The sequence below is a fragment of the Bombus vosnesenskii genome, unplaced genomic scaffold (assembly GCF_011952255.1).
Source record: "Bombus vosnesenskii isolate JDL3184/JDL3185 unplaced genomic scaffold, Bvos_JDL3184-5_v1.1 scf7180000013285, whole genome shotgun sequence".
NCBI lineage: Eukaryota > Metazoa > Arthropoda > Insecta > Hymenoptera > Apidae > Bombus > Bombus vosnesenskii.
In genome coordinates this window covers 2,767,991-2,793,398 of record NW_022882938.1, presented here as the reverse complement: position 1 = coordinate 2,793,398, position 25,408 = coordinate 2,767,991, and the positions used below count along the sequence as shown (strand labels likewise).

Genomic DNA, 25,408 nt, shown 5'->3' with positions numbered 1-25,408 from the left:
GCTCGTTTAACCAAAGTGAACGGGGTTACCGATCTCGAGTGGCCGTGACTCTGGGCCAGGGTCTGGGCCAGTTGGATTCCACGTACTTGGTGTTGCGAAAGGAAGATACCGACATCGATACAAAAAGAAGAAAACAACGTGAAAATAAGCGATCGAAGAGAGAAGATCGTTAGCTCTTTAGATTGCAGACTGGTCTGGATCGATTTGGGCCGATTTACATTCATCTGGCTCGAACGTGATCGGTCTATGCAACGAACCGTGAATGGAAAAGGAGGGTGGGAGTGTAGGTAAAGGGTGGCGCTGGGGTTAAATGCACGTCCCCGTAAAGGGGTTGCCTGAGGACAACGGACGAGGAGAAACCGTGTGAGAGGGACGCACCGTAGAAAAAGCACATACTCAAAGGAGGTGTAAACAAGGACGGGAGAAAAACACCGCAGGATTTTTGTAGACGGCTGTCTGGCTTGTAAATTTACCAGACCAGAAAAAATTGTCCTTCGATAATAACGACGATAATCGTTTCCAGCTTATACACCGCATCATGGACGATAATATGAAAATTTAAATCGCGAATGTTGTTAGCTCGTCGCATTTTAGTTGGAAACCTGTCGGAACGAGGTCAATTTCATCGTCTTGTGTATAGACTTCGTTTAAATTCAAATTTTCGCCACTCCGTCGAACTATTTTTCCATCGCGTGTCCTTAAGTTACATCGACTCGTATTCGAACGAGTTCCCTCCAATATTTTCCGCGTAGAATTGCGCACAAGAGAAGTTGAACGCTTCTGTATTCTTAGATCATTCGCCAACTCTCTCGCCTTATCGATTTTACGCGTTACATAAACCACCTCCGCCAAAACTAAGCTCCCTTACGAAATCCATTCGAATTTTCAACCGAATCGAAATGTGGACAGCGGTGCTCTCGTTCGTATCGAGAATATGCGCCGCGATGAACGCGGAATAGGCCTCGGTCAGCGCGATGCACGCGCGGCTCGCGCCTTATTTTTCTCCATTACGTGGTATGGTAAAACGTCTTACGATCGCGAGAAGTTACCGAAGAATTAAACTTAGAAGCGATCAGCGCATGCACCCTGTCGACATCGACGAACAGAGACAGAGCCGACGGCATGGAAAATCCGAGGACGGAAGAAAGAGAAATAGGAGGTAGAGGAGAGAAAGAGGGAAAGGGGAGGCATCGGTGAGAGGAAAGAAGAAAGGGAAGGGGACACGGTTGCACGCGCTGGAGTAGCTGGAGGGGTTGAAAGGGGTAACGAGAACGCGCTCGACGAAGAGAAGAAGAAACGCGAAGCGGAGCGACAAGGATGAAAGGGGGAAATGCACGAGAGGTACCGGGGCGGAGGAGAGCGAGGAAGGGAAGCGGAGAGAGAAGGATGGGAAAGAGGACGAAACGGCGAAGGGTGAAGTAGAGAGAGAACGGGGCAAGAGGGGGAGGGAGAGAACCTCTGGCAACGGGTCGATCGAAAGCGCAGCGCAGAGAAATGCACCACCTCTGCTCTGGTCTGGCAGCTTTGCTGGCACACACCACCGCGTTCGTGTTCGCCAGAAAGAGAGAGAAAGGGAGAAGGATGGAGAGAGAGGGATAGCGAGCGACCAATACCGACGCAGGGGGAGGACGAGCCAAGCCGACTCGCGTTGGGCTAGGTCAGGTCTACCCGAGTTCCACACACTGCTCTGCGTGTGCCATCCAAAGAGACCCGAAGGCGGAGACCAACCACCCTCGAAAAAGGGTTGAAACGCGAAATTACGCGAAACGCGTTCGTCATCGCGGAAGAGTGTTGCCTTTTTCGACGACATTTTTTTTTTTTTTGTTAAATATAAAACCAAACCAATCGATCGCGTTCCAACACCACCGGTTTGTTTGTCAAACGATCGGCATCATAACGCGGCGTGCTCGCTCGCGTTCGCCGTTTAACCGCGAGACCACTCTGTCATTGACAGAGAGGGTAGAAAGATCCCCGATCGTCGTTAGTGCGTCATTTTTTCCCTCGTGATAAAATCGTTCGTTGGTTTCGAGTTCTCGAGCCGTCGATCCGTCTTCGTAGTTGTTCAACCTGGAAAAGTAACGAGGGGTGGAGAGGGTGTGAGACAGAAAGAGGTGAAGTGCGTGGAAGTGGTTCGCGTGTGCCTTCGAGAAGAGAAAAAGAAAACGGTGCTTTCCGGTTTAATTTTTCCTTCGTATTCGACGGGAAACAGCGTCGACGATCGCGCGAATAAACACGCAAGGAGAGATCAAGGAGAAAACGGAAGGGCAGTGGTGTCGCGTCGAGATCCTCCAAAGGATAGTTGTTGTTGATAAACAAGCAGAAGAGAGAGTGTCAGTGATTGATTAATCGGGTGCAACGACAGCGCCGATCCAAATTTCCTTTTCTCGATGTCCTGATAATCGATAAGCGTCGTATAGGTGGTAGAGAACCGCCTAGGCCGGCAGCGATCGGCCTTATCGACGTCGAAATTTCGCCTTGCCGAGGGACATTCTCAAATAAATGTTGAGAAAAGCCAACGTGTTTCATCCCTCAACGCGAGGCCAGCCGAGGCTCCCGAGTGTCCCAAGAGTCGTCGGGATGCCGATCTCCCTGAGAAATCACAGGATCACGTAAAACCGGCCCCGCCAGTTCTTTTCGAAAATCATCCCCTCCGAGGGACTTAATCAGTCGCATCAGCACAATATAGACGAAAAAGCAGCGGAGGAAATCATCGCGAGGCGGTATTAAATTCGTTTCGTCGACTCGCAGCTCGCGACCGATGCACCAAAAGGCGTGAGTACTGCACGTTAACGCTGCACGATATCAACTGACATGATTTTATTTAGAACGAACGACCAAAAACAATAAATTAATGGTACGACGAACAAAAACTCGAAACGTTTAAACAACACGTATGGCGAGTGGTATACCCCATCGGAAGTTATAAGATATTTAAATGCCTCAAAGTTCAACAGAGTCGATGCACGTATACTGTTGTTTTATGTTTCCTTTTTTAAGTCAGTTTCATAGAAGTACGTGTTAACATGATGCATTATGAACGTGATCGTTCGCCGGAAATTGCAACGTTTGTCTCAAACGCTTTAAACCATGTCTGAACGATTCATCGTTCAAAAAGCGGGATCGAATTTCAATCAACGGAAAATTTTCAACGTTCAATCGTTACTTATAAAAAAGATCCAACAAATACTTTAAGGTATTTCTGAAGAACAGGTTTCATCCATACAAAAATACCATGCGATAAACGGTGAAAAAGGAAGGCGACTTTAATATAATAACAAATATCGTTTAGCAGTCGATTAACGAAAATACGATTCGAAAGAGCATCGAAAATTGGGAGCAAAGACAAATCCTCTTCGTCGAAGGGGATCGAGAGACGAGGAACGAAAATCAAAAAGTTACGCAGAAAGTTAACGAATAGTGAACGGGTTGGTAGCGTGCTATTTCCACGGAAATGGAAATTCAACGAGTAGCGAAAACCCCCGATGGCGAGGTGGGCGGGGGTGAGAGGTCGGAGGGGCGGACTTCAGAGTTTATGCCCCGTCCCCCTCCCACTCACCCCTGCAGTCGATCAATGCGTGGACGGGTTTCACTTTCGCGGTGTTAAAGTGTTGCACCATCGCCGATTGAGGGACAAGGAAAAGCACAATTTTTGTCTATCACGTGGCTAATTTTTTTTTTTTTTCGTCCGTAAACCAAAAACGATCGATCGTTAAATTCACCGATTCTTATCGAGAAACGGATGATGAGCGAAAATAAATTTCTCGTTGGTTGCAAGCGTCGACACGCGGACGAACGCGTTGCTTTTCTTTTACAAGCGTTTCGAAGTTAATGGCTGGAGTTATTGATCGTATCGATTTACCGGAATCTCAACTATTTATAACCCTCTGCGTTGTCGGTCGTCATTATACATAGACACTTCTAAGTCAATTCTAATAATATCGCGATTTTCACGTTTCGTTTTCACCCGCGATGATCTACGCTCGAACTGTAAAACCGCTTCCGCACACATTCCCGGTCAATGCTCGGGGAAAGGTTTAGATCGAAATATCAAAGTTGAAAAGTATAGTGGCAGTTATTCGATGACTAAATGTTAAGAATCGAGTGATTAAATAATTCATCGAATCAAACACGAAACCTGATCGAACCTGGCTGTAGAAGCTCGTAGATAACGGCGCATCGCTATGTGCTAAGTTTTTAAATAAACGATTCGGCTATAACGGTATCGAAACACGTACCGAGTCTTTGCGTTTCTGCGCACCAAAGTTACACGCGTGTAACGAAATCAAATTAACAACTATGATCGAATACTACTCGAATACTGAGATACTTCTTCATTCTTTCCTTGCCCGTTATCTAACATTTGAATCGAACATCGAAATTTAACGTTACGTTTTTGAATTTCTGTACAGTGAAGGATGGAGGCCAGCGAGTGGGATCACGCGACCTTGAGAGAAGAGGAATTCGAGCAGCATGCCGTATATTTGGTACCGGATGTGGCGGCATCGCCAGGCGATACCAATCGTGCGGAGGCATCCCTGCCAAGAAATTTGGTCCTCAAACCTTCTCAGGCCCTCAACGATGTACGTTCCTCCGCCAAAGAATCCTTTCTCGAGACCTCCTCGGTGAGAGTCGCGAGAATAATCGCAATTTCTCGTTAGTTAATTCCCTAGACTCGCTAATGATACCAACTCAGACTTACGAACTTAATTTCGAACTTATGGGAACTTGATTTCGTTCAATTCGGTCGGACCGGGCGATTGTTGCGATTTAAGGGATACCAGCGGCGAATCAAACTTGACCGAGTAACGAAGCTAATTAACTTACCGAGTATGACCTAGAGCTCAAGTAAATCGTTACACTTTCCTCGGTGACAGGAATCGAGACCAGTAGTCTCGGTCATTGCACGACGCGTTTCAAGTTCGAACAGTACAAAGTATTATTCGGTTGATTAGAATCGACGTACGAAAAAAGAGGAAAAAGTACAAGCCATAAAATCAAAGTTTAAAATCATCGGAGAGACGAAGGATATCCAGATATACCCGATCTAAGTATGGATAACATTTCTCCACACGAAAATAGAGCAGCCTACCGAAACGTTCGTAAATATCACGCGGATAAAACAGTTTAACGTGACGTACGTTCCCCGTCGAATTGACGTGCATGTTGTTCGGTATTCTCGTTCTACGAACCTCGCGTCAACGCTGAACATTAAAGATTTCAAGTATCGAATGCCGTACCAATTCTCCTCGCGTGGATATAACAAAGCAAACAAACGAATTCTAGCGAAACGATGCTTAAGTCGGAGTCGGCAGACGATAAAAAAATATGCTACGTATTCGCAGGTTTTGGGAGTGTGGAGCACAAGTTACATTCCCAAGGGAACACGGTTCGGTCCTCTCGTGGGACAAGTGTACACCAAGGACTCGGTGCCGGCCGACGCGAACCGGAAGTACTTCTGGAGGGTAAGAATCATTTAAGTGCCTATTCAAAATCCTCGTAGCAGTTATTTCGCGAGCTTCGACTATCATCATCGGCTAGTCTCTCGGATGATGAGAAAAAAAAAAAACAAGAAGAAGGCGAAAAGGGAAAGAAGAAGATAGAGAGGGAAGCCTGCAAAGACCAGAAACTGGTTTCAGCCGATCTAGCGAGCCTTAAAGCGAAACCCGCGAAGCCATTGATGCCTCGTAACGAATTGATGAGTTACGATAGAGAACTTGGTTCTCTCTCGATTCTTACTATTAAATCGCCAATATTTCCTCGTTGGTCGACGCCTTAACCGCGTCGAACATCGAAGATTTAGTCTCTACCTTGAACACGAGCTAGGGTTCTCGCGATATCTTACATTTCTTGCAGCTACCATTCTACGCAATAGCATATATCGAGCGTGTTCATTGTCACGATTAAATCATACATTTTGCTCGATAGGTGTACAAAAACAACGAGCTGTTCTACTACATCGACGGTTATGACGTCCAGAAATCAAATTGGATGCGTTACGTAAACCCGGCTTATTCGTCCGAATCGCAGAATTTAATAGCATGCCAGTATAAGGTGAGCCGAATTGATGGAACGCCACGCGTTCGAATCAGCTCGAGGCACTCTAACAGAATCATTCTGGTACAGTAACTCATCTCGATCGTGGTTGTTTTGCAGATGAACATTTATTTTTACACAATCAAACCGATACTACCGAACCAAGAGCTTCTGGTGTGGTATTGTCGAGAGTTCGCAGAAAGGCTCAATTACCCACTAACGGGTGAATTAATGCTTCAAAGAATACGTAAGCACATGTTTCGTTTGTCGCTTCGGCAGTGCTTCGTGGCTGACGACGTTTCACACGGAAGTTTCGTTGTTACAGGACAACAAGTACAACAATCAACGTTACCAACGGAAATTCCACCTACGGTGGACGTGGTGTCACCGTTAAAGGATTCATCGATTTACGAGAGACGCTCGCAAATGACCCCAACGGACGGTTCCGTTAGATCGGACGAAGGCTATCATTCCAATGGTTATCACGACGAGATCCTCACGCCCCCGGAAGAGAGCAGCGAGTCGGACTCGGAGAACAATTACGTGCTAGATTTCAGCAAGAACGCGAAAACGTCGGTATGCAACAACGAGGTGCTCAAACAAGACAATGCAGTTGCGAAGAACGAGTACAGGAAGGTTAAGATCAAGATCACCAAGACCTACGGGAACTTCCAGGCGTCGAAGAACCTAGACGCTAACGGAAAGGACAAAGATCAAGAATTGCCGAGCAGAGCTGTGACCCCGGAACTACAGAAACCGGTGTCACCCATAATTCTTCAGAAGAACGCCGTCCTGACGACGGTAACCGAAGATGAAATTCCAGAGAAAAACCCGAAGCCCTTTTACGAGTCCGAGGTCAAGGGTGCTTTACCCGTTTCCGGGAGACCAGCCTATCTGACCAGCCCGAGTAGCTCTATCCTCGAAAATATCCTTCTTCGTAGCAGTACCGATAACAATAACAACAGCCACAACCATCATCACAATGGAACGCAACAACACCATCAGATTCACCATCAAACGCATGCCGATTCGGTCACGCCGCCGCCATCCAGTCCAACGGAAATGGCGTACTCTTACAAAAAATCTCATCGCTACGGAAACATTCTACCTTGCAGTCCCGATTCCAGTTCGAATCTGCCTATGCAAGCGGACACGTGCGTCAATTCCACTACCAGTGGTAACAGCACGCTACCGATGCAAAGTCCGACGAGTAACTTGCATTCCAGCACGGGAAACCTTCACTCGAGTACAGGCAATCTACACTCCAGTACCGGACCCAACAACGTTCTACAGTCTCATCCAGGGAACATCCATTCGTCCAGCAATTCCAACAATCACCATTCTAGCGCGAACGTTCTGTCGTCTAGCACGATACTGACATCCACGAGTAACCTTCACTCTTCGACGACATCCAGTAGCTGCCCGCCTAAGAGAAAGACCAAGAGTCCGTCACCGTCTACGAATCCCACGGGTGCGTCCACCCCGACGATCTTGTACTCCAGTTCCGGCGGATGTCAAATAGAATCCAGCCCGGTGTACCCGACCTCCGCGGCGAACAGCAATCAAAGTGTTTCGCCCATTTCACCTATTCAATCGCCTTCGTCCTATCCCTACGGCATTTATCATCAGAATGGCTCGCTGCATCACAACGTGGCGCCGTTGTCTATCAATTGCACCGCCTATTCGCCAACCCCTAGCGGAAACGTGGTTTACGAGAGAGCCGATGGAAGAAGGCTGGAGGCTGCCACGAGCAGTCACCAATTGCCGACCTCGTCGACCATGCAAATCGACAGTAACCAAACGTTAATAGCTGGCACGCACAATCTTCACCTGGGTCATCACCCCGGCCTCACCATTCATGCCAACTCTTCGTCATTGAACCGATACTCGCCCGCGAGTTCTTTATCCCCGGACGACCACGGTTGTTCGCAGAGTGGTTCGCTGAGTCCGAACTCCCAAGGATCCAGGGGCTACAGGTCGTTACCATACCCATTAAAGAAGAAGGACGGAAAGATGCACTACGAATGCAACGTCTGCTGCAAGACGTTCGGCCAACTGTCGAATCTCAAGGTGCACCTGAGGACTCATTCCGGCGAGAGACCATTCAAGTGTAACGTTTGCACCAAGAGTTTCACCCAGCTAGCTCATCTACAGAAACATCATCTCGTGCATACAGGTAAGTTAACTATATTTTCCCATATAATTTGAAAGGATATGAAACTTGAGAGAGAGAGAGAGAGGGAGAGAGAGAGAGAGAACACTAAGACTGTATCAACGATATAGGTGAAAAACCACATCAATGCGAAATCTGCAAGAAGAGGTTCAGCTCGACCTCAAATCTGAAGACTCACCTGAGACTGCATTCCGGCCAAAAGCCCTATGCTTGTGACCTGTGCCCCGCGAAGTTTACTCAGTTCGTTCACCTCAAGTTACATAAGAGGTTACACACGAACGAAAGGCCCTACACCTGTCAAGGTTGCGACAAGAAGTACATTAGCGCGAGCGGTCTTAGGACCCATTGGAAGACAACCAGTTGCAGACCAAATAATATCGAGGATGAACTTGCCCTAGCCGCGGCCGTGGGTTCGCCGACGTATTACGAATACGGCCCGGACATGAACGTCGGTAAGTAGAATTGAGAAGAAATTGATCGACCAATAGACAACTTGGAAGAAATTCTGAAGGAGAATATTGTTTCGATCGCAGGAAATATGCCGAAGGAATGCGAACTGGAGCACATCGATAATTACGAGAGGCACGGATCCACGCATGGCCCACACTCGACGTCTCTTCACAACCTGGAGAATTCCGTAGGCCGGCCAAGCGTCATAGAGACCTCCCAGCCTCACATAATCGAGTGCACCTAAAAATGGGGGTATGAGCCCTTTCGCTCAAACGCAAAATCCAGCCGTGGAATAGTAAACGAGTTGCTCACGACAGACGAAAGCGACGTTGCCCTCGTGAGATGGTAGTGACAACGATACTCGTTCGTGCTTCCCTTCGCAGTGGGTCGCAAGAACGGAGAAATTTTCGAATTGTACTTTTCTTCATTTCGTTCGTCGTAAACAGCGTGTAAGAAGAACGTATAAAGAGGCAGAGACGATCGGAGACAGGAAAATCGTCGAACGCGATCGAAAACGTGAGTGAGATTACGTGAACAAGTAATTTGAGATTGTTAAATATTGTTGCTTGGTTATTGTTAACGCGAAGGAATTCAAAGCTTTTAGTAGATACACTTCTTGGAAGCTGGTTACTTTACGTACGTTAATCGTAACGCGAACTAGTTCGATTTCTCTGACGAGGGTGGACGAATCGACGAGATTCCAGCTACGAGCATACAAAGTTCCTTCCTTGTAAATACTCGTTTCTATATTTTTTCTATGGTAGCGCCACCAACGAAAACAAATCTAAAACGTCAAACAAATGAACATGAGGGACGAATTGAACGATAGGATTAATATGTCTCGAGTCGTCACACGCTGCCATTTCCGGATAGAATCGGATAGAAACCGAGAAAAAGCGAGTACCAAAGTCGTCCGAGCTTCTCGATTATCCTTCCACGGTCTATCCTAAAGCGATGCTTAGAAAAGGTACCGTATTAACGCGGTACACCGAGCCGTTGCTTTTTCTATCTACATACAAAGTCCATAAAAAATACTTCCGCAAATACTTCCAACGTTCGTCTGAACGACAAACACTATCAACCGTACATAATTTTTACTCCTGAAACGTAACGCGTATTTGCGCGCTACGAACATAGTTTATACTATTTTTATTATGAAACATACGCATCGTCGAATAATTATTATATTTCCTTCTTTCTCGCGATATCACGGTACCATTTTCTATGCGTTCGAACTTAGGCGGTTGAAAGTGAAAGATGACGGATTTTGTCGGCATCCGTCAGCATATTCGCGTATAAACGCGCGAGAAACAAAGGCGAGAGAACGCGATAATCGAACAACCAGTGACGACACGACTGCAACTATACGAGACCTGTACCTGTATATACTAACATTACTATTAATTATTCGATAATTTAAAAAGGTAATAATATAAGGAGCTCTAATTTATGAATACCTTTATATATGTATATTTAAAATCGTCGTCGATTGGCGAGAAGCACGGTAGGCTGCGCTCTACGATAATCCTTTTGATAGGAATAAACCTTTTCAGAAATTAGGTAATTTATTACGCCGCGTACTGTAGTAACGTTAAAACACGAGAAAAAAGCTTTCGGTGATCGAGTATCTATATCTATATTTATACACGTTCATATAAATAACATATACATATATATAAAAATATATATATATATATATATTTTTTAGGCGTCCTTTTGTCGTGGAATTTTCGAAACGGAAAGCATAGTCTCTCGGTCCACGCGAACGAATCTTTTTATTTCCCTTCTCCATCCTTCTTTTCGTTCTCTTTCCCTTTTCAATTTTCTCCTTTCGCGACACTATTCTTCTCGTTTCGATCGATCGATTTTCGAACGTACGGTTTTTTTTCTCTGTCGTCGATTGTAAACGCCGATGCGGTAAGACGATAATAAAGAAATCGAGAACGATTTTCATCGTCACACGGTTGATCGTTCGACGGAAAAACGTCTTATCTTTCCCGTTTTATCGCGATCGCGCACAAAACTCGTTTACTCGTCGCGACGTAACGCGATTAAGAAAGCTGATTAATTTTCGTGTCGTTAAAAGAATACGAAGAATTGAAGAAATATGCGCGCTGGAAACGCAGTATTCAGATGAAAAGGCATTAATTCGTTAATCTTCGAGAAAAGCCGTTGACTCGCGATGTCCGGTGTACAAAATAACCTATTCGTCGTCGGGGCGAAGACTCGGGCGTGATTTTCATTGGGAACAAGTCGAAAGCGCACATTAACACGGGAACATCGGGTAGAGAAATTCGCAGAAATCATAATCACGCGAAAAAGGAAAATCTAGTCAAAAAAAACTAACACACGGCTGCGTCTCGTGGGTAACTTTTCGTGTATAATTATAAGATCCGCCTGAGCCTTTCCTCCAACTTTCGGTTCGCGCTTCGATTTAACGTAAACGTTTAGCACATAAAGAATTGTATCTTTCTAGATGTACGTAAAGTTATTCGGATTACGATGAAATTTGTAAGATCGTTTTAGAACGCTGCTCGTAATTGGCAAAAATACGATAAGTCTTTTTTTATCAACAACAAGAAAGCAAATAATATTAATAATAATCAATAATCCATAATAATAATAATAATAATAGTAATAATAATAATAATAATAATATTAATAATAATAGTAATAACAATACTGATCACCAATCGATCGTTCGAAGGATTCGTCATCGAACGATCGATCAAAAACAAAAAAAAAATTTGCCGAAGAAACTCGAACGTATTAATCAGGCTCGCATCAATGGCCACGCACCATTGATTCTTTTTCCTTTTCTTTCTTTTTTTCGTATCTTCCATTCGGTTGCATACAAAATTTCGTCACTCGTACTTCCACTAATTTTTAAGTGCCGAATCGTCGACAGTCGAAATCAGTGAGAAAGCGCAGCCTACCATTAGATACGAAACGATAAAAGTCGCGATCGGTTAATGATTCATGCGCCTCCTGAATCCCCGAGTTTTGAGAGGCGAGTAAAAACGAGGTGACGCTGGAATCGCTAATCGATAACGATAGCACATTACAATGTATCGCAGACTGATATACGCACGGTTATCAATCGTTTATAAAAACATTCTAAAGGTACGTGCATCGCGATACGACTCCAAGGGCGAGAAATCAGATTAAACAGGAAGATAGGAAAAGAACGAAGAAACAAATGGCATGAAGCACAGACCGCGTTCAAGGACAATTAATATTCCAAACTTCCTTTCTTAATGTCTCAGTTTCGAGAGAAAAAAAAGTCGTCGCGCAACTCGCGTAAACAATTAACCTACAGAAATCCAAAGGTTCCGCGTCCAATAATCGCAATCTATCCATCATCTATCCGTTTTAGCTTGGAACGTGACAAGTTCTATGGTTCCTGCAAATATCATGGTGCTCGTCGTAAGATTTTTGGAACTGATCGTTTAGTTCGTTTCTTCCGTTTCGCTGACCCCTTTTGTGTAAAGGCTCTTTTATCATAGAATCTTTATCAGGAAACGATATTTCGATACGTCATAAATTTAAGGCAGCTTTAAAGTTTACTTTATTTCGGCGAATCTCCGTTCATACGTATCCCGGAGGAGAAGGTAAACGAGAAAAAAAAAAAGAGAAAAAAAGAAAAAGAAGGAGAACGATAGAAAAGACGGTACGATTCGCAAGGCCTTTATGCTGATTTTTGCAAACAAGTTAACAGGCAATGTAGAAGACTCGGGCATTCTACCGAATGCCTAGGCCAAATGAAAATTTTCTTACACGATGTGTACGCTATACTAGCGATTTATCGGCTAATCGAGACACGCGCAGGACGCTGAGGACTACCTTGATCGTATCAAAATCGTAGGAGAAACACGGACTGAACGATTCTACGATGTTGACTTTCGGTAGTAAGTTTAGGCCTGCATGTATTCTATGCCGTGAAAACGACATTGGAAACGACAATCTATAGAACATTCTACGTTCGTTCGATACGACACCATTCATTTCGCACTCATCAAACATAACAGATGTACATTCCAATCATTAATTTTAATACTTTTGCGACCGTGCTACTACAAACTAGTTAAGTATAGTACCTTGGAAATTCGGGATTGCTAACATGACAGGTATATATATAGAGCTGCTCAGTGATCATGCTGGTTACAACTATACGACATTTAATGAATCCTAAAAGACATCTGACACAATTCGAATCCATCGATCGCAAAAGTGTTGATTACCGAATTCAACCACATCAGGTATATTTTTTTACATACTCATATGTATTTCATATTATACAAGGATAATATGAAAGTTCGGGAGATAGTTTCCAGTGACGTTTTGACGATTGTCATTCCGTATATTGCCTCGATTTCCTACCTTGCCTGCATTAAACGCACTATTATAAATAACGAGATGAAGAAATGAAAGAGAAAGAAAGAATGCTGGAATGAAAGAAAACAGATGAATGAACGAACGAACGAACGAACGAACGGGAGGGCGAAAGTAAGGGAGAGAATGAAATAGCGAAAGTGGAAGAGAAATAAACCTAAAGTATAAGATTTAAATTGCGAAAAAACAAAAACAGGAAACGAAAAAACGGTGTAGAGAATGGAAAATTAAGAAGATCGTGTAAATACGCTGAAAGTAGATAAACGAAGGAATCAAGCGACTAACCGCCTCGACAACAGACAAGCAATATTTAGTTCTTACCATCTCGTAATAATTAAACGATAACTCCAACTGTACTGTACACACGTGTACACACTCGTACGTATTTAAACGACTATAAATTAAATGTTAATTATCCTTACACTTCGTATATAGTAAATTGTTACGCATTTATTATCATTACAATTATTGAATAGGTAATGCTCAATTAGCATTTGTTTCTTAAAATAAAGAATAAATATATGGCTGTTGGATATTTATATGCACATATCACTACCTATCATTCACACCTCTCTCTCTCTAGTTGTAAGGTCTAATTTCAATCATTCACTTTACCTCTCCATAAAATGAAAAATCGTTCGTTGTTTTCCGTCGATATAAGCTATCGTGTAAAACGACGATCGAATAGAAAGACGGATCCTTCTAACAGGAAGGAAGTCCAAGGATATGTTTCAACTTATAAGGCGAGGTATATCGTTTTTAACCTTTTATTGTAAATTGATCTACAATCACCATATCCTGGTTCATCGTCGTTACATCGTCATCGTTATAGATAGGAAAATGTTACAGCAGCACTATTGCTCAATTATAGTGTGTGTATGTGTGTATGTGTCTGCATATAACTCTGTTCATTTTACGCAAGTATCAACTTCGATCATAGAGTTTAAAAATCACTTTTCTCGGACCGGATACCTTTCCGATTTATTAATGTACAATTCGATAAAGTGCAATTTCATTGTCATATAAACAAATTTATCGCGAAATGGAAATTGCAAAAATTTGCGTCCGCGAAATGGTAAAAATGGAACAAAAGGGGGAAAGCTACCTAACTTACGAATAACACCTTTTCTTTACACTTACATCATCGTCATCATCCCCCATTAGAAGAACGTGTAAAACTTTCCGTATACACGTCGAAGATAATATATATTCCTATATTAATTAGAAAAATAATACAGATTTTGCCTTGTTAATGGAAACAATTAGCTATATGTAATATACTACATGATTTATGCGGGTATGGACATTTGAGTATGTTGTCACGGCTAACCAAGTCCCTGAAAACAATTTTAAGATTTCTTTCATCTCGCAGAAAAATTACACGTTCTTTGTCTAGAACAAATACTCTTTAAAATACGCGCCAAAAAATAGATTTACTTCGTACTATCTTACATAACCGCAAAGAGCATAAGCACAAAATCGTTGACGGTGCTATAAATTTCATATCTAAAATATTTAAGCAACGATAACGCATAAAGAAAAAAGAATGATAAAGAAGACTCGTAGTAACAGTAACTATTGCAATCACAATATCAAAATAATTTTTTTAAAACGCGAAATTTTTAACGCAAAACAAAGCATTTTGTAACGTTCGGAACATAAAAGGAAACTATGAGCCTTGTATCGTAAAATCACTCCAAAGCAATACATCATATGGAACTATAGGAGCGAGGTAGCAAAAGTTATACATTCTTATACACATATTTGGAAATAATAGAACACAACTAAAAGCACAAGAAATGGAATCCTGATAACGTTTGGCTCTTATCAGAAGTAAAAGATTAGGAAGCCATGAACGTTAAATCACAAATAAAATATCATTCCAAACACTAAATATATACTCAATTACAACATTTTATTATTATAAATATGTCGCGTCGACGAATTAAAATGTAAATATAGAATATGATCATTCGAACATTAATTGACAAAGAATAATGAGGATGTGAAATGTCCTACCTTATCAAGGTACAGGACTGTCTGTTCCACTTCCACTGTTGGTCCCAGCTTCTGTTTTCGTAGCAGCAACTCTGTCGCCCCGCTTAGAACTCTTCGATAGAGAAGCAACTTCTTTTAACAAACTGGAGATCTTGAGTTGCATTGTCGATATTTTGGCTTCGTATTCTTTCTCCGTCGCTTTCATCTTGTTACGAAGTTCCGTTTCCGACGTGAAGTTTTTTGCCTTCAATTCTGTAATCTGTAAACAAGAGTAATTCTAACTGAATCAAAGCTGGTCGATAACATTTCAGAGATTTTCGCTTTCAGAATATACATACTTGTCTATCCTTAGCAAGTAATTGCCCATCTTTAATAGAGATTTGTTTCTGGAGATGGGCTATCTTTTCTTTAAGTTGTGTAACCGCAACTACGTGATCCGAACTGTTGGGATCATGCGGATCGTGAACGCCACCCATCCGCGCTGCTTTCACCGGTGTCGGACCGTTTGTGTCTGCACCTTCGGACTGAGGCGGTAGTTTCGTTACATCGACTCTGTGTGGTCTCTTATTGTGACTTTTTAATCTGAAGCAAAATAAACAAATTGACCAGGAACTCATACAAAATGCCTAGATACTAAACATTACCGGATTATGTTACAACAAAAGAGAAATTGTGATGAACACAATTAAGACTACTAAGCACAAAGTTACCTTGTGACATTACGTATTTGGATAATTACTTTTGTTCTTTGTGCTTTGCTGCTCGTTGTTGTGCAAGTTTCAAATGTGCCCTCCTCTCAGCATCCGATTGTTTAGTTTTCGCCAATGCTCGTTTATATGACAGTGTACATAGCCAACATAATAACTTTCCATCAACCTTTAATCAAGATATTAGTAATTATCGTTCACAATTTACAAGCATATCATTATCTTATCAAAATGAATTACTTTTTTATCTTCATCTTGTCTGTCAAAGGCACACTTCTGTTTGCACTGCTCACAAGTAACTGGTGGCCCATAACGTTTTTCAGAATTTGTACATCTTTGACATTTACTACCAATAAATGCAGCTATGGTATTGCAATATTCACAGGCCGATGGCTTACCATAAGATTTCACATTCTGCTCACATTTCTTACAAATAGTGCTTGTATTACCCTTACTGCAAATTAAAGAATAAAATTGTTTAGAGATATATTACATAAATTAACCAAAATGGGAAATAACTCATGTGGTGCTTACATTGTTTGTTGGAACTCTGATCTACAATATGTACATTTCACCACAGGAAATGCACCTCTGCATTCCTAAATAAGCAACATAATATAGTAAAAATTGATTAAAAGAATGCAGAAATATAAAAATTTACAATGTATGTATTTACATTTAGTCAGTTTTAATGTTCACACATTACTCAAGCTTTTGCACAAAACACATAATACTGGAAGAAAAAAATGTTTATTAAAATCCAAATCACAATGTCTCATTGAATTGAGACAATTTTCAAATAAAAATGATCAGTTAAAACAGTAATTATTTAATTTTTAGGTGCATACGCACAATTGTTCTTAAATTTTAGTTTAAAAGCGAGTCTGTATGCAACCAAATTTTTATCTAACTCATATTTTAAGGTTTGATCGTATGAAAACAGCAACAATTGTATCTGGAACGTGCATTTGAATTAAAAGTTCTATTATTAGCATCGTATCTTGCAAACACGAAAAATGACGCTCCAAAAGAATTGGTAGTCGTGTGGTGGAATCCGAGGAAAAATTCGAAAATCCAAAGCAATACCTTGCACAATTGTTGCCCCGGCGAAAGCTCCTCGAAAGGATGCCTTGAGAAACATCTTGAACAGGCGAAAAGTGCTTGCACATTATTCGCGCTCATCCTCGAACAGCAAATTGTATTTGGCCTCGGTGTTCGAGAACCGTACGTCACTGACGATAAAACCAATTCGTGAAAGCAACGGTGGAACAAGCCAAGTTTTGCTTTCACTGCTGATCGGTGGTATTGCAAAACAAAAAGGAACGTAAAATTCAACGTGTTGGCACTTATGATAGAAACTCCTTACATGTTTCACGACGTTTTCCGCGTCTGACGCGATTGTTTTGCGTACATAACCGCGTCACTTAACTCGTTCACTGTACCGGTTGTTGATTTGAGACGGCCATCTGTGACTTCTTACGATTTTACTAGTTTACAATAGTGACTAGATGTCGCTTTCGTTTTCCTTATGCACATCCAACGGAATATAAACTATGCTATAACCAATCATTACTTTTCTACCTAAAAGATCTGATTGACAATTGGTTCGTATATTGCTAACCAGTATTACGGACGTTCTCTGTAGAATTTGTCCTCTTTGACCTTTCCTTGTTGGAACCTGTTGGAGCTAACGAATCAGTAGGCCTTATTCATTTGAGCAGTTGATCAGTTCCGTTTACGCACGTGCATCAATGCACGCATCTTATGTTTATATACTTTTCTAAACCTAACCACAAATACAAATATAACCTAAAATTTTATGAAAGCCTGATCACTTCTATCGTGAATATGTTTCTATCTATATTTATATCTATCGAAAATTGAATTCGCGAAAGTACAAAAATGAAAGTTACAAAAAAAATTATACAACGACAGCAAGAAAAAGAACAAGCTCTATACGTTCGTTTGCCACATACAATTCGAGATAAAGACGATGTTGCAAAATTATTTACTGGTAATTTTAAAGTAAATTTACTTCGACAATCTAGTAGGCATTGTTATGTAGTATTTCCCGATGTAAAGGAGAAGATGAAAAATTTAACAGCAGTGAAAAATACAAGGATAAATGGGAAACGTATATTGGTTGCACCTGCAAATACAAAAATTGAAAGAAAAACTACAGTAGTAAGAAAAAAGATTGTTATACCTAAGGTGAAAGAAGATAAAAAATTGACAAAACAGTAAGTACATTTCATATCTTTTATAATTACAATGAAATACCAATAATAAAATGTGCTTATATCTTTAATAGCCTTTTTGTATCAAATATCAAATGTGGAACAAAATCTGATGAATTGAAGGCAGTTATCCCAGGCTGTGTATCTGTTAAAATGTTAAAACCATACTCGCAGACATCTAAGTAAGTTTATTATTGTTTGCGTAGATGTATCAATAGTATCATATGCAAAAAAGTACAAATCACAAAATTATATGTTTAGGGCTGCAATAGTTAAAATGGAAAGTACTCAGTTAGCAGCAGAATATTTAATGAATGTAAGGGATATGCCAACTGTAGCAGGAAGAAAATTAAGGTTAAATCCAGACACTAGAGACAGACATAGAAGACACGAATCGAAACCTCTTAAAATTTATGATGGTGAATCAGAAATATGACAAGAAGTTACAGAAGTGAAATAAAGCTTTAGGTTATATCATACTTAAAAATAAGATGTATAAAATTTATTATGCTATTAAATTTTTATTTGCTTTTAAATATATCGAATTCTATTACTATATCATTATTCCATATTATTAGTATACTATCTCATACTATTTCACACTATTAATCTGAAGAATACAAATATATAATTATTTTAAAAAGTGTATCTTTACTTTCTGTAAATTCTCTATCATAAATTATTATTTATTACAGTTATTTGTTATTAATTTAGTTTTGTTAAATATATCACTAAAAATATATCACTAGATTCGTAATAATTCATTTCATAATTATGTCATTTATGTACTAAATTGAAACAAAAAGGAACTATCAAGGTCTATAAGAAGCAGGATAAAAGAATTCATTTGCATAAATATGTCATTTAATAATGTGAGGGCAACAAATGACATATTCATATGCATACACGCCTTATTAAGTATACACATTTACGTCACGTTATAGATAAGTTCAAATTCCATATTGGAAAATATATATATATATATGTATATATGTATATATATATATATATACAGAGCATGCTTTAATAGTATAAGTGTTCGGCAAATCAATCGCAAGAATCGACGATCAAAGTAAAATCATTATTGGTGCAACATGGTTGCCGGATAGTACTTAACTTAGAAATAGTTTACAAGTTAAGAGAGTGAGTAAAGCACGATCATGTGAAATAATTAAAAAGGCAAAAATATTTTATTTCTATCGAAACGTATATTACAATTGTATAACGGTTAATTCTGTAATTTCTATAGTAAAACGAAAATTTTGGTCCGATACTAAAAACGTAATATAAGGTGAGTTTTTGTGATAAAAAAGTCACTTCAATGTTTTTTCATTTATTATTTTCATTCTATTATTATCTTCTCTTCCTTACTTAAGTAAACTCTTCGTGTAACACAATAACCTTCACTCTAATTGATACCATACAACCTTTACGCTAAACTATGTCTCTCTTAAAGAGTATTGATTTACAATAAAAAAAATATGTGCTTTTAATAAATTTAATCGAAGCGGGTGAAACGGTTCGAGAGGTTTATCGGTTGACCACTAGGTAGCGGCATAACCTTGATCGACAGTTTTGTTTAGATTTGTAGGAGTGTAGTTTGCAGTGTTTCTCACACAATCAAACATTCTGCAAAGCTCGGCATGAAGTAACCAATAAGCGATTTGCCAGTCTAATCGTTCCAACGTCATTGCATAACTCGCGTTGCTTTTTAAACCAATTATTTAATGCGCTGCGTGCAATGATTTTGCACTTGGAGGCGTTTTCCGATCGATGTCACGCGTGTGTAGTGACGCCGACCGAAAATGCGAATGGGCGTAATAACGCCGGCACGTTCTGCGAATTGAATGTACGTCAGAACTAACCTAACTAAGGAAAAAATTCACTGTGTTGTTTTAACAAGAAAATAGATTATTGTAAAAAAGTATGAACCTCTATTTGTCCCCGTCTTATCGAATGTCGACTTCGATAAGTTTGACGTTGTCGCTCTCGTGTGCAATGTCCGTAATAATATAGGATAGTATAGGTTAACTCACGGCAGCGTCCATAGACATTTACAATCTGTCATTTAGATTCGACATTTTGTAAATCATATTGTAATGCATAAATATAAATATAGAGTTGATGTTTTATTGGGTACAGCGCGTTTTTTGCCATGTATTTTGTAATAATTACAACCTTTAAAACGTTCCTGTTAACCAATATTGGATCATGCAAATTCGGAGGTAACTAAATATATATTTCATATATTTAAAATTAATATAAAAAAAATGCTGCAATATATATAGGATTTTTTTTTATAAGTGCTATGCAATGCATTTAGATACTGTATGTTAATGATACATGAAAGTCTATTACATTATTCTCTCTTATATATATATATATATGTCTGTATGTATATATATATTATATATATATGTGAAAATGTTTTCATTTTCTTCAATAGCTGTTTCTTTTTTCTTTTGTTTCAGCAACCTTTAAGAATGAAATTAATTTCATTTTGGAGTAAGTTTTGAATTTGTGTATTTATAAAATTGAAGTAGTAATAGGTCCATTACAATGCATTTATGATCAAATGCCATGCATTCTATATGTGAAAAATAATGTTTAAAGTCAATGTATATTGGAGTATAACCTGATTGCATTAAAAATGCAAGCCAAGAAGCGCTATTTATTATTATTTGTAACATGTGCGTTTCTTGGATATTGTTACTTTGGTGGTTATCGGTTAAAAAGTGAAAAATGGACAGGCAGATCTCAGTTGCCTTATGAGCGATTGCCTTCATATTTAAGTCTAAATGAAGAATTCTATGACAAGGATTTGAGAACATCAAATGGAATCCCACCTATGTCTCATCGTGCAAGGCAATGTCGTATGGAGACTTGTTTTGACTTTACCAGATGCAAACAAGGTTTCACAGTATATGTGTATCCGGTTGAAGATGTGATAAGTCCATTATACCAAAAAATATTGAATGTTATTACAGAATCAAGATATTATACATCAGATCCAACTCGGGCATGTATATTTGTATTAGCTCTTGATACATTAGACAGAGATCCATTATCAACGGAATTTGTGCATAATCTTCCTTCAAAATTAATACGTTTACCATATTGGAATAATGGCAGAAATCATTTGATATTTAATTTATATTCTGGAACATGGCCTGATTATGCAGAAGAGTCATTGGCTTTTGATTTGGGATATGCTATGCTTGCTAAGGCCAGTATGTCTATCTTTAGACATAGACCAGATTTTGACATATCTATACCATTGTTCGGAAAACAACATCCAGAACGCGGTGGAGAGCCAGGTCAAGCTTTAGAAAATAATTTTCCTAATAATAAAAAATACGTTGCAGCTTTTAAGGGTAAAAGATACGTCCATGGTATAGGTTCTGAAACTAGAAATGCTCTCTATCATTTACATAATGGCAAGGATTTGGTATTTGTTACAACTTGCCGTCATGGTAAAGCATGGAGAGAGTTACAAGATGAACATTGTCAACAAGATAATCAAGAATATGATACGTGAGCATCAAGAAGGGATAATCTAACAAACAACTGTTCTAAATAAAAAATCAAAACTGATATTTAATTCATGTTTTTCAGGTATGATTATGAAATTTTATTAATGAATGCTACCTTTTGTCTTGTACCAAGAGGAAGAAGACTTGGCAGTTTCCGATTTTTAGAAGCTTTAAGAGCTGGATGCATTCCGGTTATTTTAAGTAATGGCTGGGCGCTTCCTTTTCATGAACGAATTGATTGGACACAAGCTGTTATATTTTCCGATGAAAGACTGCTACTTCAAGTAAATAAGATTGAAATAAAGGCTATTATCAAAAGAGCGATCAAGTTGAACTACAGATAAATGTTGTTTTTTTAGATTCCAGATATAGTGCGGTCTGTGTCCAATGTACATATTCTTAAATTGCGGCAGCAAACGCAGTTTCTTTGGGAACGATACTTTTCCTCGATAGAAAAAATTGTATTTACAGTATTTGAGGTAGTATTATAAAGTAACGTTAATATCTTAGCGATAAGAGGATTTTTTAACTTTGTAATATTCTGTCGAACTCGTAGAATATCCGTGAGCGTTTGCCTTGGGAAGGTACAAGAGAAAAATTTGTTTGGAATACTAGTCCTGGAGCGTTAGCAATATTACCGCAATTTGCCGATAGTCAGCAAGAACTTCCATTTTCGAAAAGTAATCCAGGTAATACCTTCACTGCCATCATATACTCGCAGTTGGGATCCACTGCTGTGCTATATCGCCTGCTTAAAAGTCTTGCGAAAAGTAAATACCTAGATAAGGTGAGCTTATCATATAAATCAACTCCTTTTTTTCTCTATTCCTTTTTATATTTTGTACTAACACACAATTCGCTTTAGATTATTCTCATGTGGAACTCGGACATTCCGTTACCAAGAAGACCACGATGGCAAGGGATCAAAGCATCAATACATGTCGTTACGGTCGATGGTATATCTCAACGTTTCTATCCTCACCCATTAATCAAAACTAGTGCCATATTATCTCTAGACGAAGATGCCACACTCAACACAGATGAAATTGATTTCGCCTTTACGGTATGGCGATCATTTCCTGACCGGATAGTTGGTTACCCAGCAAGGTCACATTACTGGGATGACTCTAAAGTAAGTGTATAAAACAACATTTTTCATCTAATATATACGGTAATTTTTATACAAATCTTTTTATCATTTAAAGCGCTCATGGGGTTATACAAGCAAATGGACAAATGATTATAGTATAATTCTTACTGGTGCCGCCTTTTATCATCGTTATTATAACACGTTATATACCGAATTACTGAGTTCGACGTTACACAAGACTGTCGAGCAATCACAAAACTGCGAGGACATACTTATGAATTTTTTAGTAAGTCATGTTACGCGAAGACCACCTATTAAAGTAACTCAAAGGAAATTGTATAAAGATACTACAGTGGGTGGAATCAGGTATGTATTATGTATTTTTGTCAAGCTGCTACGCAGGTAAATATGGTTTACCGAATGATTTTAGCGCTTATCGCGACTGTTTCTTTGATTGCATACAAATGGTCCACTTTGTCACTTTTTTAAAAATGAACACAATATTTTTGACACTGGTAACTGTAAGCATTCCTTCATAACCAATCTTCTAAATTAAAGAACGTTGATATTTCAATAATAAAAAATTTATCACGATATTTTAATATTTAAAATTGATCAATGATATTTCAATATTTAAAATCGGTTAATGACATTATATTGCATAATCGATTTTTCACAATATCGATTAGATCTGTAGTAGTTATGCTCTGATTGGCGGATCGTTATTTCAAAGTTTCATTAATAAAAGCGACGCCATGATGTGTAAATCCGTTTAGTCGGTAGTTAAATTTATAAAGTATTTATTTTGTTTTTCATTTGTGCAACAAATATTGGAAACAATTGAATCATAGATTTATTATAAGTTTTAAAAGTGTCATGCTTTTTATCGTAAATGTATCACGTATATGCTGTCTCTATTCTATTGCCATTGGTAATTGAGTTTTCATTGTTTTTCATTGCAGTTGTGGTAAGCTTAAATTTTTTATTTTTCGTGATTTAAAAATATTATTCGTCGATGTGTAAAATAATTATATATTATCCATAAGGTCCGCTTGATGCTTATAATGCATCGTTATACCTGCGTAGCAAAGTGTCGTATTCTTGAATAGCATCTTCAGTTTATTCTCTTACTTGACACATGAAATTTTCAGATCCCCATGGAACGATCCAGATCATTTTATACAACGGCAAACGTGTATGAACACGTTTGTAGCTGTTTTCGGGTACATGCCGTTGTTACGATCCAATATGAGGCTCGACCCTGTTTTGTTCAAAGACTCTGTAAGCAACTTGCGCAAAAAGTATAGGCAAATTGAATTAGTTAGTAACTAGAATTATACAGGATATTTTATCAGTTATGCAGTTATCTACCCTCGAAACGGGCATACTATATATAGCCTCAAATATTTCTATTAAATAGTGGCGCGTATTGCTAATTGCAGCCGCGTGTGCGCGCTAGAGGCTATTCCAAATGTATAGAGAACACTTACATTGTTGTAAGTAAGAAACCACTGTGTTTCAGTGGTTATCGGGCAGCAAATTAAGAAGGTCTTTCATTCTCGAGGAATGGCGATATTCTGCGCTTTTATGTATTCGCAAAATGAATTTTGTACAAAGTATGGGGTATCTTGTAATATTGTTCGAATCTAACTCGAGCCACGGCGTGCAACCGTTGTTGTATATATTGCCGTGTTCAATTGATGTACATACGAATCGTTTCACAGTTACTAATAAAACGAAAAAATAAAAAAAAAGCTAACATTATTTGACAAATTCTTCGATTTTTAAAACCGGCCTTTGGAAGCTACACAAAGTATTCTAATCATAGTCAATTGAAATCGCTCGAAACCAAATTTACTAAACGCTTACTTTTCTCTAATCGTTGAAACAATAATTATCGCGCAGATAATATTTTATATAAACCAGACAAAAAACGTAGCTGTATCGGATTCAGTGTTGAAAATATAATAGTAGCCTCAGGGATGGATCTATGTAACGCGAGAACTGAAATGCAGCTTACGATTTCGTGGACTGAGAGCAATTGATAATAATTTTGTTATTTCTACATATAAATTTTGATAATCCGCCGATAGTAATTAACGCTGTTATCCTTGCAAGTTTCAGAGAAGTGAATGTTTGGCTCTATTCAGGGTTCATCGTTGCAGTAAATGTAAATTTACGTAAAACGTTTAAATTCATTTCTCAATGTGAACACAACTCCGTACGTTCGTAGTTTCTCTATAAAAAGTTTCTCTATATCCAAGGCACAGATTATTCGTAAGTTGTAATCAAGTACGTAGAAAGTATTTCAAGGTTTTACGTATTGTTGTATATGTATACATACAGATGTTGCGTATTTTTTTTGTTCTTTACGAATACGTGTACAGTTCGATCGCTCTCAGGAGACCTTTGGAAGGAAGTAAGAAATTACTTGTGACAGAACACCACAAGTATGTCTAGTCGTTTATGTTGATTTATATTGGTTCACCCAAGGGAAAAGTACACGATCCACGTAGGTAAACTCGATGCCGTATTTGTGTTTTCACAGTATAAAAAATGAAAATAATGTACATATATATGTGATATGTTTATAATTATCATGTGATATATTCGTAATTATCGGATGCAGGATTAAAAAGGACTGTGTAATTCCACCAATGGCATTTCTTTGTCGCGGTATACGTTATAATATATGTTGTAGGAAGTGTTATATTTTTTATCGTATCGCTGATTTCGATACCAAAAAGGTCAGCAGGAACAAAGAATACTTTTCGATAAATATTTTCTGATTCATT

The 25,408-nt window shown here is 39.1% G+C and overlaps 4 protein-coding genes across 9 annotated transcripts in view; 3 read left to right on the top strand and 1 right to left on the bottom strand.

Annotated features, from left to right (window-relative positions):
• LOC117232258 (protein FAM76A) overlaps positions 1–17,250 on the bottom strand; it is a 45,550-nt gene extending 28,300 nt beyond the window's left edge. For 2 of the 4 annotated variants that reach the window (XR_004493095.1, XR_004493096.1), the window contains exons 1-6: positions 16,840–17,250; positions 16,288–16,352; positions 15,994–16,207; positions 15,786–15,922; positions 15,385–15,628; positions 15,068–15,305 (exon numbers count right to left, since the gene is read on the bottom strand). Coding sequence is in view for 2 of the 4 variants with exons in the window: in XM_033491532.1 (XP_033347423.1) it covers positions 15,072–15,305; positions 15,385–15,628; positions 15,786–15,922; positions 15,994–16,207; positions 16,288–16,352; positions 16,840–16,935 (990 nt within the window). In the remaining 2 variants the exon portion in view is untranslated. Of the gene's footprint in view, positions 1–13,799; positions 15,306–15,384; positions 15,629–15,785; positions 15,923–15,993; positions 16,208–16,287; positions 16,353–16,839 lie in introns of those variants that run through there. The other 2 variants (XM_033491532.1, XM_033491531.1) reach the window with 2 other exon arrangements.
• Positions 1,563–13,587, top strand: LOC117232253 (PR domain zinc finger protein 1). Of its 2 annotated transcripts, none has more exons than XM_033491520.1 (8): positions 1,563–2,770; positions 4,410–4,622; positions 5,343–5,462; positions 5,926–6,051; positions 6,154–6,280; positions 6,359–8,209; positions 8,317–8,658; positions 8,740–13,587. In XM_033491520.1, the coding sequence occupies exons 2-8, from the start codon at positions 4,416–4,418 to the stop codon at positions 8,898–8,900; spliced, it is 2,934 nt and encodes a 977-aa protein (XP_033347411.1). In that variant the 5' UTR covers positions 1,563–2,770; positions 4,410–4,415; the 3' UTR covers positions 8,901–13,587. The 2 variants fall into 2 exon arrangements, with proteins under 2 accessions (XP_033347411.1, XP_033347412.1); XM_033491521.1 differs by having other exon boundaries at positions 1,565–2,772; positions 4,410–4,580.
• A 126-nt stretch (positions 17,251–17,376) lies between the features above and the next one.
• LOC117232260 lies at positions 17,377–18,528 on the top strand. Its single transcript, XM_033491533.1, has 3 exons — positions 17,377–17,993; positions 18,065–18,172; positions 18,252–18,528. Exons 1-3 carry the CDS (start codon positions 17,656–17,658, stop codon positions 18,424–18,426), a joined length of 621 nt encoding a protein of 206 aa, XP_033347424.1. The 5' UTR covers positions 17,377–17,655; the 3' UTR covers positions 18,427–18,528.
• A 505-nt stretch (positions 18,529–19,033) lies between these two features.
• LOC117232255 (exostosin-1) lies at positions 19,034–25,323 on the top strand. Of its 2 annotated transcripts, none has more exons than XM_033491528.1 (8): positions 19,034–19,281; positions 20,462–21,524; positions 21,606–21,807; positions 21,883–22,002; positions 22,080–22,310; positions 22,389–22,655; positions 22,729–22,979; positions 23,765–25,323. In XM_033491528.1, exons 2-8 carry the CDS (start codon positions 20,641–20,643, stop codon positions 23,943–23,945), a joined length of 2,136 nt encoding a protein of 711 aa, XP_033347419.1. In that variant the 5' UTR covers positions 19,034–19,281; positions 20,462–20,640; the 3' UTR covers positions 23,946–25,323. The 2 variants fall into 2 exon arrangements, with proteins under 2 accessions (XP_033347419.1, XP_033347418.1); XM_033491527.1 differs by lacking the exon at positions 19,034–19,281 and adding an exon at positions 19,380–20,215.
• Positions 25,324–25,408: the final 85 nt, after the last annotated feature.

What these genes read in the sequence shown, in the direction of transcription:
- LOC117232253 (XM_033491520.1), top strand. Translation starts at nt 4,416, where the DNA reads ATGGAGGCCAGCGAGTGGGATCACGCGACCTTGAGAGAAGAGGAATTC. An exon ending in TAATAGCATGCCAGTATAAG is followed by an intron (nt 6,052 to 6,153) that starts GTGAGCCGAATT and finishes GTTGTTTTGCAG; the next exon opens with ATGAACATTTATTTTTACAC. An exon ending in CGGCCCGGACATGAACGTCG is followed by an intron (nt 8,659 to 8,739) that starts GTAAGTAGAATT and finishes TTTCGATCGCAG; the next exon opens with GAAATATGCCGAAGGAATGC.
- LOC117232260 (XM_033491533.1), top strand. Translation starts at nt 17,656, where the DNA reads ATGAAAGTTACAAAAAAAATTATACAACGACAGCAAGAAAAAGAACAA. An exon ending in GATAAAAAATTGACAAAACA is followed by an intron (nt 17,994 to 18,064) that starts GTAAGTACATTT and finishes TATCTTTAATAG; the next exon opens with CCTTTTTGTATCAAATATCA. An exon ending in CCATACTCGCAGACATCTAA is followed by an intron (nt 18,173 to 18,251) that starts GTAAGTTTATTA and finishes TTATATGTTTAG; the next exon opens with GGCTGCAATAGTTAAAATGG.
- LOC117232255 (XM_033491528.1), top strand. Translation starts at nt 20,641, where the DNA reads ATGCAAGCCAAGAAGCGCTATTTATTATTATTTGTAACATGTGCGTTT. An exon ending in TTGTATTTACAGTATTTGAG is followed by an intron (nt 22,003 to 22,079) that starts GTAGTATTATAA and finishes TCGAACTCGTAG; the next exon opens with AATATCCGTGAGCGTTTGCC. An exon ending in ACTACAGTGGGTGGAATCAG is followed by an intron (nt 22,980 to 23,764) that starts GTATGTATTATG and finishes TGAAATTTTCAG; the next exon opens with ATCCCCATGGAACGATCCAG.